This window comes from Atractosteus spatula, chromosome 14, assembly GCF_055471065.1.
Source record: "Atractosteus spatula isolate fAtrSpa1 chromosome 14, fAtrSpa1.hap1, whole genome shotgun sequence".
NCBI lineage: Eukaryota > Metazoa > Chordata > Actinopteri > Semionotiformes > Lepisosteidae > Atractosteus > Atractosteus spatula.
This window is the reverse complement of record NC_142719.1, coordinates 2,784,337-2,798,626: the sequence shown is the minus strand read 5'-3', so window position 1 is coordinate 2,798,626 and position 14,290 is coordinate 2,784,337. Positions and strand designations below refer to the sequence as shown.

At 49.8% G+C, this 14,290-nt stretch overlaps 1 protein-coding gene across 1 annotated transcript; it reads right to left on the bottom strand.

The window, feature by feature from the left end:
• Positions 1-7,146: 7,146 nt before the first annotated feature.
• On the bottom strand, positions 7,147-11,066 carry zpcx (zona pellucida protein C). Its single transcript, XM_088931698.1, is given in 9 exon segments — positions 7,147-7,170; positions 7,207-7,391; positions 7,588-7,679; positions 8,084-8,169; positions 8,325-8,442; positions 9,001-9,175; positions 9,760-9,866; positions 10,336-10,451; positions 10,569-11,066. Coding segments are annotated over 9 exon segments (1,401 nt in total).
• Positions 11,067-14,290: the final 3,224 nt, after the last annotated feature.

Genomic DNA, 14,290 nt, shown 5'->3' with positions numbered 1-14,290 from the left:
AGAAAACTCAAAGCCTCCCCCCAACATCATACAGACCATCTGGCTGGTCGGTCCCCCCCTCCCGGAGGACTCTGCCGGCGAGGATGGCCTCTATCCTCTTCTAGCTAAGTATAACCAGCCAAAGCCTCCTGTGAAGCCAACGTCTCGTAGTTCACCTTCCTTCGGTCCCTTTAAGGGTGACCTGCGGGCTAAGAAACGGCAGCCACCTACCGCGCAGCTGAAAGACGCGAAAACGTTCCCCGAGTCTCCCGCAAAAAGCTCCAGGTCCCGACCGCTTGCGGGTGGGCGTCGCCCTGAGATCTCGGGGCCAGGCGCAAGCCCCCGGGAGCAAGTCGCGGTGTGGTGCGGCGGGGACAGGCTGTTCCTCAGTGTGAAGAGCAAGGTGAACGGAGTGCAGCTGAAGCCCGGGGAGCTGACGCTGGGAACCGGCTGCAAGAGCAACGGCGCCTCGGGAGACCGGCTGCTCTTCGACTACGGGCTGGCCGAGTGCGGGACCAGGTGGTCGGTGCGTGAGCGCGCCGGGGTTTCGATGGCCGTGCTGGGGCGGTAGGACTCAAGGGAGTAGCTCTCTACTGGATCTGGCGTTTCTGTTCTAATTATTCTAAGGGGTTGGCTTTTTATTTTTTGGAGACGCTTAACTTCTATTCCTCTCCCATCGTTTTTTCTTCTGAAACGATCACGCGTTTGGTTGATGCTGCTTCTCTCTCCTCTGCAAGACTCAGCAGGGCCAGATGGTCTGCAGGAACGTCCTTCGCTATGTTCCCTCTGCTGGGAAGCTTCCCATTCGGAGATCCAGCCCTTTCAATGTCCCTGTGAAATGTGCTTTAAAAAGGTAAGTTTATAGTAGAGCTTCTAGATTGCCTCTCTAGCTGAACCCTTTATGGCCTGTCAAGTCAGAAATGCTCACTGGTGACCACTGTTCACCTCGGGCTCAGTTCCCAGAGAGCCACCTCAGTTCTGCACTCCTTCAGACTTTTTTTTTTTTTTAGCTGGTCTCTCGCTAACTGATGTGCTGTATGATTATAGAGCTGCTGTACAAAAAGTGCTTAAAATGCAATTTAACATCTTTACTGCCCTTAACTTGCCTCCTGTGACTTCCCAGATTCCAGCAGAGCAGCTGGGCTCCGTCTCCCTTCATGCACAGCGGTCCTCTCTTGGAGAGCAGGAACAGCTATGGCTGGGCTCTGAGGGCCATGGATGGTAATAACCGATCAATACTGTACATGCCGAAAACTCCCCATAGCCTCCCCTGCTTTCTCACAACGTGTTTAAGTAGTGCTTGACAAAGGACAAGCTGCAAAGCTGGGAGCCCTCTTGTCTAACGGTCTGCTTTTCTCTCCCAATCGACAGGTGCTTGGAAAGGCGTCGCCAAGTCCAACGTGTACAGTCCTGGGCAGCCTATACGCTTCCAGGCCTCGGCCACGCTGCGCTCGAAGGCACAGCGGCTGTCGGTCCAGTCCTGTTATGTAACGTCCCTGCCGGGTTGGCACACGAGACCCAGATATAAAGTGATTGTTAAAAAAGGGTGTGTTGGCTGTTCAGGGATTGGGTTTGGGGGGGGGGGGGGGTAAATGGGTCGTGTAAGCAGGGAATTGCTTCCTTCTAGCAATTCTGACGTTGAGAGAAATTTAAGCAGGGTGGGGGGGGGGGCAATTGCAGTCACATGAGACCCATGATTTCTCATCCCTCCTTGTAAAACCTGCTAGGTGGTCTGTAGGCATTGTCCAGTTTTCTCAGTCCATTCAGAAGGTCTAGTTACACCACAGTTCTTCAGTTTCTCTCCCCCCGTTCTCTACAGGTGTGTAGCTAGAAAGGCCTCTGAGGAGCTGCGGGCCATGTTTGTCTCCGCTAGAGCAAGAGATACGGTCAACTTTGTCATCGACGCTTTCAGGTTGCGCTCTTCAAAGGTACGTTTCCAGTATAGAATCTATTATAGAAGGGCATTGCATGCATTCTTTCCTTGATGTTCTAGTTTTATATTGGTTTTGCACAGTATAAGCATATTCCTTCTCCTCTGCAGATTTATATGCACTGTGTCCTGGCTGTAGTGAATGACAAAGTAACGGAAGGCAACAAATTGTGCAACTATAATCCAGCCACAAAAAGGCAAGTTGTTGATTTTAAACAAGTTGGCTCAGATTTTCCTGGACTAGTGTTGCCCATCTGTGTTTTAGTTGTGCTTTAAGATGTGGGTCTTGGACATTTGGCATAAGAATCAAATGAGTTTTTGTTCTCCTTAATGCTGTACTAACCCAGATGAGGTTTGGGAATTAAAGGTTACATGAATCAAGGGCCCTAACCCCTCTGTGTTATTGTGTTCTTGTATTGCAGATGGGATGAGCTTAATGGTGGCCATGTTGCCTGTAAGTGCTGCAGGGGAAAATGCAGAGATGCAGTTCTGAGATCCTTGCCAAAAGGTAAGCCTGAGCAAAACTGCGTTTTCACTTGGTTTTAAAACACCTTGTGTTTGTTGCAATGATAACTGTCCAATCTGCTTCACCTAGACACCAGATCCACAGTCAGCACTGGGCCTCTCGTGATTGTGGGCCACCCTGCCACTTCCACAAAGGCCAAATGGGATACCAAGCCTTCATGGCATCAGAGAGATGGTGCAGGCATCTATACCCCTGCAAAGGCATGGTACCCAGGGCAGAAGGAGAGGGGCAATGGGGCAAGGTTGCACCAAGACTTTGAAGAGGCTGGTTGGAGCCCACTGACTTGGGAAGAGAAGCTTTCTGTGCCTGACAATGAGCTTCCTTTTGAGGATGGTGGAAACCTGTATAATATCCTTTTTATGGGAGACCTGAATGACCCTTTTGAAGACCTGGGTAAAGTCCAAGTGCAGGGGACTGAGAGCATGGAGGGGTTTCAGCAGGATTGGAGCCCATTTTCCCTCGAAGGCAAACTGGACGAGAGAGACCTCTTGCAGCAAGAGTGGAACCTGCCTTTGGAAATGGAAAAGGAGCTTGAGGATGTGACCTCGCTCGTGGTGGATCGTGAACATGACTGGAATTCTGTCGGAGATATTCCTGGCCATTTGGAGTGGCTTCCAGGGGATGAGCCGAAGTGGGAAGAGCATCCTGATTTGGAGCTGGATTTCGTGTTGTCTTTGCCAGTACAGAGTGATGCTCCAGAGAGCTTTGGGACTCTGTTTCCACATTCAAGCCCAGAAGCGGTTTTTGAAGCCTGGGCTCAGGTGCCAAGTGACTATGAGAGGCATGACCGCAAAAGGGCTGGGCACTTGAAATGGGGTTTGGATGCGTTTGAGAAACCAAGTAATCTTCCGGTCGTTGATGTGGCATTCCTGTTTCCCAGTAGAAAGGAAAAACAATCTGCAAATGGAGTTAACCTTGATTCCACTTTCAAAGGAAGGAGGCAGGGTGTGAAGCCAAGGATGACCAAACTAGAAGCTCCAAAGATGAACAAGTACGTGGCCCTTAAGGATGGACCTGCACAACCTCTACCTTCAAAGCAGAATGATAAGCTAGGATATGACTGGGGTGAGTCATTGGTGATGTGGAGCACTGAATGGCTGGGAATAGAATCTCAGGAAGTCAAGAGCCCTTCTCCACAACAGAAGGCCATCTCTCGCAAGGGGAACCAGAACATCAATTCTAATGTGCCAGGAGTTTTCCTCTCTCACTATGTGCAGACTCTGACTCCAGGAAGGGCCAGACGCCTTCAGTATGAAGTGGTGTTTGAGGAGGACAATGGTGTACTTCCCCAGTGGAGAAGAGTGCACAGGCAGAGTGGGGAGAGCAGGGCACCAAATCTGATGGATCTGCTGGGGTAAGAACTGGCTCCAGTACTTTTGGAGCTTGGCCAACTGATTTGTCTTAAACCTCTTACTGAGCAGGTGTTATTGCTACTATTAGAAGTAGCTCGAGTTTAGTCTTGCACTGAAGCTTTTTTTTTCTCCCACCCACAGGTTATCCAAGGCAGAGTAGCCAGCTGTTCCCCTCACTGGTCCGTCTTCTAAAGGACTCAATGCCTACATTGTACTGTGAAGTAACTTAATAAAAGGAAAACTGTTGAAAGGACAACTTGTATTGTCCATGATTTGAATCAAGTTGGTATGGAAGTGAGACTAACTGGTTTTAACCCTATTCAACAAAGGCAAACACAGGTTTAAATTATTGGGTTACTCGGGTTTAAACAATCCTGACCAGACTCTGCGGTCGTGCTATGCTTCAGTTGGCAAAAAGGGTTGAGCATCAAATCCTTCACCACCCCAGCAAAAGAACATGGGCTTTGTAACCCCGAGTCCAGGAAATACAGCTGTTTTGACAAGGGAGCTATACTGTAGCCACTGGAAAGTTCTGGCCAGAGAAGTTTTTTTTTTAAACGTTATTTTATTAACCCGTTTACAATTTCTTGCATTAGGAATTTGTCTCTTCACAGACCCCAGCTTGCTCTCCATGAGCCACACAGGCAGGGAGAGAAGCTTGGGGTCAGAGCACAGTGTCTGCCATTGTACAGCACCCCTGGAGCAGCTGGGGTTAAGGGCCTTGCTCAGGGGCCCAACGCAGTAGGATTCCTCTGCCAGCTGCAGGATTTGAACCAGCAACCTTCCAGCCACAGGCACAGATCCTGAGCCACAGAGCCACCACACCATCCAAAGTTAAAACGTGGAAAAGAATCACAGATAAAATGAAGGTGGAAGTTTATTATGAAACATCATAAAGTATTCATTCATACAGGAGCTGGAGCACCATGGGAGAACCTGGCAGCAGGTGAAGGTTTTAGGCTAGAATTTAAGCTACACATTGATGCAGTGAAGTCTTTCATTAAACAAAAAAAAAAAAAGCCTCAGATACTGCAGAGGGACAAAATGTCCAGAGCACCACTATTAGGAAATACAAGAAATGTGCAGATTACAGTGCATAGCTGCAGGAACCAAACTGCATTTACAGTTGCTAGGATTATATACACAAGAACATTCACTACATGGGTGAGAACCATTATGCATGCTTGCATAACCAATTGGGAACCAATGGTTCTGGTGCAAACACCAACCATTTTCCCTATTGCACAACACTGTTGCTTTAGTGAAGGGCTCAGTAACCAACAGAAAACTGAACCTGTAACAAGGAATCACCAGCCCAGGAGTTGATTTTGTTAATGCCAAGTGCTGACAACTAGCTATGTATGGTCTTCAGAGACCATGAATCCAGTAAGAGTGTCCGCTGAAACCATCTTTCACTTATCAGAAAACCATATAGGTTGATCTCACCAGCCAGCTCAATTAACGTAAAGGGCTATTTTCTTGCAGGGGAAAGATTGAGGTCAAGAGCTTGATTCACAGGCCTAAGTTCTTTTGCCCGAGAGCAGCTTAAGAGTGGCAACATATCCTCTACAGTAACAACTGGATCTTGCTTTGCAAAACCAAAAACCCAAACTCACAAAATGTTCTGAAAACATTAACCTGAACTCTGTTATTGGGTTAATTCTATCTAGATAACTTGAGATAATCTAGGGTTATCTTAAACCTGTTTCAGGAAACAGCCCCTCCCCACCAGAATAGCTGGAAACTGTTTTAGTCCCCCCCCAATCCACTAATGAATTTAAAGGTGGCAGGTACCCTTTTCCCTCCAGGACCAGGATGCCTTATCACTGGCTTATACACGCACACACACATTCCCCTCCTCTGTGCTATAATTGCTTTTGCTCTTTAGAGGAGCTCCATTTCCCTTGTGATACTTATTATAGCCCCCTTCTGAAATGAAATAGGAGGAAGGCTGGTGCTCCAGAGAGGCTTTGCTGAATCCTGTAGACACCCATTGGACAACCAAGACTAACAGCTCAACTGTGATGAGCCAGGCAGCTGAAGATAAAGGTGTGCAATTATAAATGGGTCCTAAAACCCAAAGGTAGGTCCTGTATGGCAATCTTCAAATATCCTGCACCTGGGATACCGACTCTGCTTTATTAAGGCAAGAGCTTTGCACTACTCACATGAACAGCTCCAAATGTTTTATGGGAGGAGACATCTCCCTTACCTCCAAGTGCTACCATCAATAAATGTGAGAGGTGGCTTTGAACCAACATGTCTCCTACTGCTTAAAGTAGAGGTTAAAATGTCTACTCCTACTTGCAGCAGAAGGTTGCGAGTTGTAATGGTATGAGAGAACATACTGTCAAGGGGATGATGTGACCAGCCTCTCTCTCTTAGATCTGCCAACAGTAGATGGCCGTGACTTTCCCCATCTCTACTAAGCAAACGCAGGAGACCACAACTCCCACAGCTTTCTCCTTAAAAAGTTGATCAGGTTATAGCATGACTGATTGTTTTAATGCCCAGACTAGCATGACTTCTTCGGTTTCTCATCAATTTCCCTATGGGATCAATAAAGTCTTAACTACCTACTTATAGTTTGAGATATTCACTCTGCAAGTGGTGACTATTCTGTCTTCAGTACAGAATTAGAAGCCACAGCACTCTTCCCAAGGTTGTGCACAGGTATCACTTGTCCAACAAAAATGGAGGCCACAAGCACTTTAGAAGGTGGTATTCCCTTAACCACCCATTAGCAGAAGGGGAGAGGAAATGAGAGCAGCTTCTGCTCAGTTTTGAGCCTGTGAAATTTAACAAGGACACTGTGTTAATCCAGCTCCAAAACTGTAAAGGATTCAGAGGGATTTACTGGTCTGCTGTTAGACAGCAGCAGTCTTGCACATTTAACACTTTGCCTTAAAATAAGGAACCACTATCCAAACACTTTTGTCATGCAAAAAAGACTAATTGAGAAGCAACAGCCTGTGGGTCTGTAGTAGTTTAGGTAAGCCTAGTACATGTGCACATTATATTCCAGTCCGGAAGAGAAGCTTCCCCCCCACCCCCCCCCCCATAGGTGTTTTAGGAGCGTGTTATATTTAGACTTTCAGATTAGATGTTTTGCAATTAAATTTAAAAGACTACCAGCTTTTCTTCTAGGTATGGTTCATACTTCTAGTTATGAAACTAGAGAGGGAAGCATTCACACATGCAGGACAAAAACCATCCCGATTCAAAGTCATCATTAAGCCCCCAGAAAAGAAAGGCATAGCATTTATTTTGATTCATATAAACAGTTTGCATCATGAGGCTGGAGCAGTGCACAGTGCATGGAGCAGGCTCCTCACGGAGCCCGATAGGGATCCAGGAATTCAGTTTCCCACATCCACAAACTCCTCACTGCCTTCCTCATCATCCTGGAAAGTCACCACTTCACTTTCAAGATCATCCCCTATAAATCAAAAGGATCCTGCTTCCTGGAAAACAGCCTCCACCTCCGCTGGAGGTTGGCTGTCGTGGGCCAGGGAGATGCTGGCAAAGTGGCTCAGATCGTCTGCCTGACGGATCGCGTCAAGAACATCACTGGCGATCACGAAAGGACGGCTGGACCGCACATCTGCAAATCGCAAAGAGCAGAATTTTGGACACAAAGCTCCTCGTTTCACCTGTATGAAAATGTTGAGCAAGTGACAGCTTGAATACGTCATTTAGATCAAGAGATTTGACAGTTGAGCCTCGAAGATCTGGCACTTACGCCAGGATCATCACTCGTTTTTCTGCATTAGTGCAGTTCCGCAGACTGGAGAACTTACCCACCACCGGGGGCGAGTCCGACTCGGGGGCAGCGCAGCTCGATTGACAGCACCCGCATGCTGAATTGACAGTGCCCTCCAGTTCCACCCACCTGCAGCATTGAAATACAGGAAAGGTCACGCAGAGCCACGCTCCCCCCAGCGCCAGTTAGCTGAACAGCCTGTCCTGGGAGCACACCGCATTGCTTTCACCCAGCACACTTGTGTTGGGATCGGTCACTACAGAATTCCCCAGAAAGGCAAAGCAGATCAGAACTTCTCATTTCTTCCAGATGCTATGTCTATGTGCCCAGCAAACACTCACCTGGTAGGACTGTCAAGTGCTTGAGTGCAGGTTTGTGGTGCTGGATCTGAGCCCTGCTTACTACAGTCCAATCAGTTGCAGCAAGCATTTAGCATTCAAATTCTCACTTTCCCTCCTCTATCAATATTGTGGATAATGCCCATCATGGTCTGCAAGCAAAGACTGTCCCATACGCCAGCATGTGGCCTTTACCGTCTCTTTCTTTGGTCATAGGTGCAGGATTTCACCGTCCGGCTGGTTCTGCTGCTGGTAACAAACATGGTGCAGTGAAGAAACATCTGCGGTAGGAGGTGAAAAAGTTCAAATTAGACGCAAAACATTTTCAGCAAGAACAGGAAACTAAGATTTCAGATTATTCAGAGTAGCATAAGTGCCAGCTGGCTCATTTTCTTCAAGATAGGCCAAATCTGCAAAGCAACCAAGATCCACAGACCTTAGACTGTGGCTTCTTTTTGAACTGGAAAGCATCAATGGTGAATTTTATGGTGGAGTCGGTTCTGGGTGGGACAAATTTCGAGATGCTGCCTTTAATCTTGCTGTCCACCATACACCTGAAATCAGAGGGCATTTACAGGGATTCAGTATGAAGAGGGTTACACAACAGCTGTTCTGCACATCTGGAATCTGAGTTTAAGCATGAAGGTATGCAAAAAAAGCCAATAATTGTAAAAGTAGCTGTGGACTATTTTGAGTCCAATTTTCTTTCAGCTCTGATGAACCTCCTAGCCCTGGTTTTCAGGACTCACATACTAGCTTATTTCCAACATCTGCTGAGCTCTTAATTGAACTAAGAAATCACTTCACCTGAATCTCAGCATCTCATGCAATTTGGAGATTAAAGTTGGCCTTGCAAACAAGGCAACCTCCAACCTATACAGGAGCTGAACACAAGCATAGTTTAAATTATCTGGCTAATGAACAGCCCTCGGCTCAAACAAAGCAGGCACCCAGACGATTCACGTTCCTCCAGCCAGCTGTGCTTTACCGATCCCTGTTGCTGCAGTTTCCTCATGAAGGGGGCTTGTAAGGGCTTGGCCAGTGAGCACCTCACTTTAAACAAAATAAATGAAAAATCATCCTCCGAAAGCTCTTCGCAGCTCACACATTACCCGTAGTTCTGAATCACAGAGTAGATGCTTTGGGAGCTGGGGTCTGCTGACAGGGCAGCATGGCAGGATCTGATGTAGAGCTTCTTTCCTGCCGCCAGCCGATGCGCAGAGGCCTGGAAGTTAATGGCTTGTCCCACGTAGAAGATGTTGGAATCCGACTCTGCCATCCAGTCATCTACAGAGAGAGAAGACCCAGTGTTGCTTGACGTACTCCCCGATTTAATAAAACGCTCCATTTTCACACACCCCAGGTATCGGGCACCTTCAGTGATCACTGGGATTCACCACCTACAGTACCACACCTTGATTTATAGATTAGTACGCTGCAGCAGAACGTCTAGGCATCAAGTCCAGGCTTACTCCACGCTGGGGGAAAAAAAAACAACGCTTCGGCTGCCGAGCTTCCTTCAAGAGTCACCTGAAGAAAGCGCCACAGCTGAAACTTTGTTTCTTTTCAGCTTGGAATGAGCCTTCACTCGTTTCCCTCGCGATCATGCCAGCTTACTGAATAAAGGTTAATTAAAAATTAACGCTACGATGCAAATACAAATGGAGGCCGCGTTGATAACGACCTCAAACATTTGTTATCCGTCATGGTGGAGATCAGGAGGTTAGAACTCTTAAACTTAAATTAAATGAAGCCAGATTTACATTCAACCAGATTGGTTTTACTACCTACTGTAGCAGGCGTCTTGCAGAAAGCCGGGGGACTTACGGCGGACCTGCTGGACATTGGCGGCTCGGATCCGGGACACTTACCGCTCATGAGCTGCAGCTTGAACCCGCCCTTCTCGCTCTCCAGCGGCTTGAGCAGGGACGGTGGCTGCCAGGTCGGGTGGACCGCAAGCTTGTAGGAATAGTGGTATCTGCGGGGACATCGGCGCTGATGACGTCTCCAGCGCGACCCGGGACGGGCTCAGCAACTACGGTCGTGAGCGCGGAACCGCAAAGGGATATCCTGATCCCGCCCCCCAGGCTCAATTTAAAAGACCCTCTTCTCAGCACATTGACGCATTTACACTAGGCGATGTTTCCATGTACCGTGTGCGAGTAGGATACATTTTTCTTGCGCCGCTGCCTGTTGACTGAATAAGCACGGAGACTATCACGCCGAAATGCGCGGTATAGAGTAGGTGTGGGCGCTGCTGGAAGACCCTGCTTCTTCGAGGGTTATTTTTAATTCCAATCCGAAAAAAAAAATCTATAAACGTGGACCTGTCTCACACTGACTACTCTAAACTTAGAGTCACTCATGAAACGAGCTTGAAGTTACGCGCAGTTATACCAGTTAGATCAACTGTGGAGCAGAACGCGAAGCTGGACCGAGACATCTACCTTTTATACCGGCATTCAACTCCCACGTTAATGGGATGGGATCTCCGGACCGGCCCCGGCTCTTCCGCGGGGATGTAGTGGAGGACATTCCTGTAGACGAGGTAACCTATGGGCGTCTGAGGACAGAAGGCATCGGAGCAGGGATTTAGGGAGACGGGAGCCGCCGTGCGCTTCACGCATCGCTTTCAGACGCCCGACCCGCATGAAGACGCGGGGTAGGTCGGGCGACTCACCCGTTTCTGACTGCCACACCCTAGCAGGGGGTACCGAAACAGCAGATCGCCGGAGGGCCGGAGCCTGCCGTTGCTCTTGCACCCGGAGCCCAGCGTCAGCTCGCCGCCTGTCGCCCCGAACCCGTGGAAAGCCGGCCTCACCCTCACGATCATCTTACTGCTCGTGCAGGTGACCGAGACGCCCCGCCGAGGGCCGCCGGGCGGCGCGGGGCGCTTCGGAAGGGCCGGCTTGAGGAGACGCCGGACCTCGTCCGGGAGAGGCGCCCCCGCGCCGTCGAGCAGCTCGGGCGTCAGCGCCTCCAGGGCGGGCGGCTGGTTATCGGGGTTCCCGAATGCGGGCAGCTTTATTCTCGGTCGTTGGATGGACGTAGGCTTTCTGGTGGCCCGTGTACCTCTCGGGCTCGACCCAGTACTTTCGTCTGGCTCTCGGAACTGAGCAGCGGTCAGCCCACAGAGCCACCAAAGGGCAAGAACAGCCAGAGGGAGTCGAGACTTCATTCTTCTCCCAAAAGAAAAAAAACACCCAAAATGCACAACTTACACGCAGGTTATGCGGCTACGTTATATAGTCTATACTGTATCGAACGTGACCAGCAGCTCTGGACTCAACACGGATTTAACCAATAGGCTGTACTTGGTGTCTTTATGGTTGTCACCTGGCGCGCCAAAATTAAAGAAAATAATTAAAGTTGACCGCGGGAGGTGGCGCAGCACATGAGTAACTCAGAACGTCCACATCGCAATTGACAGGCTCAATCAATCAATCAATCAATCAACATGCTCTCAAACCCACAGAGTTACTCTGCCAAACCCTGGTATGACCTAGTGCTAGATCGCTACATTAGCAACAGTCACGCCAGTGCTGATCGGGAATCATACAGTTCTGGTGTGATTTTCATGAATCTTCCTCAGACGGTGCAAAATAAGCACCAAACACCAAGTGATTTAAGCCAAATTATGCAGAAACAACGATTAATTAAATGCCTAGGCGTTATAGTCAAGAGTCATAACCCATATCCAACAGTAATTCCTATTTACTCTTTTTTTTTAGCTGCTAATAGTCATAACACAGCCTGGGCAGACTCATTTGTCCAGGAGGGACATTCAGTTTTCAAGCGATCCGCAATACCGATTCATTGCACTTTTCGTAAATTGCCAATTCTGCACCTGCTCGAACAGGCTGTAATTGGGGGTTAAGTGCCACCAGCTGCAGAGTCGTGACACCGGCTATCAACGGTATAAAGCGCTCGCTCAGAACAAGAACAGTCGTTACTTGACTCGAACTACAGGTAGTAGTTTAGTGTTTAGAGTGATTACCAAATCGCAGTGTTGACATATAGTTCTCTAGAATGCGGTGGGTTTTTATAGTAGCGGTCACTTTGGTCTCGGCGTTAATTTTATCTGCACGGACCTCAGCTGGGAGGGCGGAAAAGGCGGGCTCGAAAAACGCTGGGGCTGTGGGGGAGACGGAAGAGGACAACTGGCCTCTTGATGTGGACCAGACCGACTTCCACGGGGCTCACCTACCAGCTTCGACGGACAGGAAGAAGAAGAGCATCTCCGTCCCCAAGTCCCCTCTCTACAAATACGTGCCGATCTCCACCCACTGGCGTGCGCCCGTCATCGTGAAGGAGCGCTTCAAGCCGGTGGCGGGCACCCTGCCTCTGCCTCGGGACATCCAGCGCGTCCTGTTCCCCCGCCGCCGCTACCCGCCGCTCCGTCCCGCCGCCGCCCGGCCGCGCCCGCCTCCCCGCCAGGTCTCGGTGTGGTGCAGCAACGGCAAGATCAACATCCGGGTCCGGCGGAGCCTGTTCGGCCTGGGGTGCCAGTCCGCCGAGCTGACCCTGGGGACCGGGTGCAAGAGCAGCTCAGCCTCCAGCCAGTACTACCACTTCAGCTACGGCCTCCACGAGTGCGGCAGCACGCGATCGGTCGGTGGGCGGCGAGCGCGGTTGGCTTTGAGGGGTGGTGGGTGAGAGGGTACGCAATGCGTTTTTATTGCGAGATTTTTTTTTTGCATACAGATTCGTAATGGACAACTGACGTACTCCAATGTTCTCCGCTACGCCCCTCCCAAGCCTCAGGGGCCGGTTCACCGCTCCATTCCCTTCGCCATACCCATCCAGTGCAGATTTAACCGGTAGGGGGCGTCTTGTGAAAGCCGCTTGAATTGGAGCGGGGTGTAACGGTCGCGTTTCCTTTCATTTTCACTCTTTCCTAATCGCACTCCATTTTAGACGGGTCGTACTGGATAAGTTCCTTCCACTTATAGTGCTTTTCTGGACACTCAACTCAAAGCTCCTTGCAGGTAAAGGGAGGGGGGTCCCCTCCACTACTGGTGTGCAGCCCCACCTGGATGATGGACCAGCTTGCAGTGGGGAGGAGAGCAGAGTGATGCCAGTTCAGACTTTTTTGTGGGGGAGTATTGGGAGGCTAGGTGGGAAGTTAGGCTAAGACACAGGTGTTACCCCAGCTCTGAGAAACACCCTGGGATTTGTAATGACCACACTGGTTCGGGACCTCGGTTTTGCATCTCATCCAAAGGATGAGGCTTTTTTTTTTTACAGTAGTATCCCTGTCCTTATGCTAGAGCATTAGGACCCACACAGACCATGGGGTGAGTGCCCCCTGCTGGCCTCCACTAACACCACTTCCTGAGGTCTCCCATCCAGGTACTGGCTAGGCTCACCTGCTGAGCTTCATTTGGTTACTAGTTTGTGAATTGTAGGGTGATTATAGCTGCTGGAAATGTGTATTAATGTTCTCCTTTTTACCCTCTAAAATGGAGGACCCGATGTAACTAGAAACCACCATAAACGCGGGGTATATGGTGTTGGGTTGTGAACTCACTCCAGGTTGCGGTCTTGACTGGTCTCGACTGTCCTGGCAGATTCCACCATGTGTACAAGGTGGGCTATCGTCCCGTCTGGCCCAAGCGCTCTTATTTCAAGGACCTGAAAAACAAGCACAGCTTTGTCCTCAGCACCACCAATGGTAAGTTTGCGTGGAAGGTGCCACTTCTGCCCCCCCGGGAGCTTGCGGGTGTGGACCGTGTCCCTCCTGTGTCGCCCGCAGCCCGCTGGACCAGGCTGTCCCCCAAGAGCGTGTACTACCTGGGCCAGCCCATGTACTTCCAGGCCTCTGCACACGCCATCGCCGAGGCACAGAGGCTCTACATCCACTCCTGCTACGCCACCATGTCCCCTGACCAGTATTCAGAGCCCAGGTTCATGGTGATTGACAACTTCGGGTAAGTGCTGGGAAGGTGGCTGTGATGGGGTATGGGGGGAGCTGACGGCGAGCTCAGCTGTTCCCCTGGAGCCTATTGAACAGTGTACCGCTGGTCCTTCAGCACAGCCGGTGCTTCGGCCGGCTTCTCAGAGGCATTTTAATTGGTTTCCAGGTGCATGTCCGACAGCAAGTCGGAGGCCTGCCAGTCCAGGTTCTTCCCCTCCAAGAAAAATGAAGTCCGGTTTGTCGTGGATGCTTTCCAGTTTGACAAGAAGCGGCTCCGAGTAAGATCCTTTCGAGTATTCTGCACTGATTCTAGCGTCTCATAATGCAAGGAGATGCCATGCACCTGGGTTAGCTGGCTGGCTAACTGGTACTTCTCAGTTCTGGAGCTAATCCACCCAGTGTCAATGGTCTGCAGCTTCAGTCATGTTGTAGGGCCTGATAACTCTCAGGCTGCGCTTGTTACAAGGTCTCCCTCTAGTGGGCGT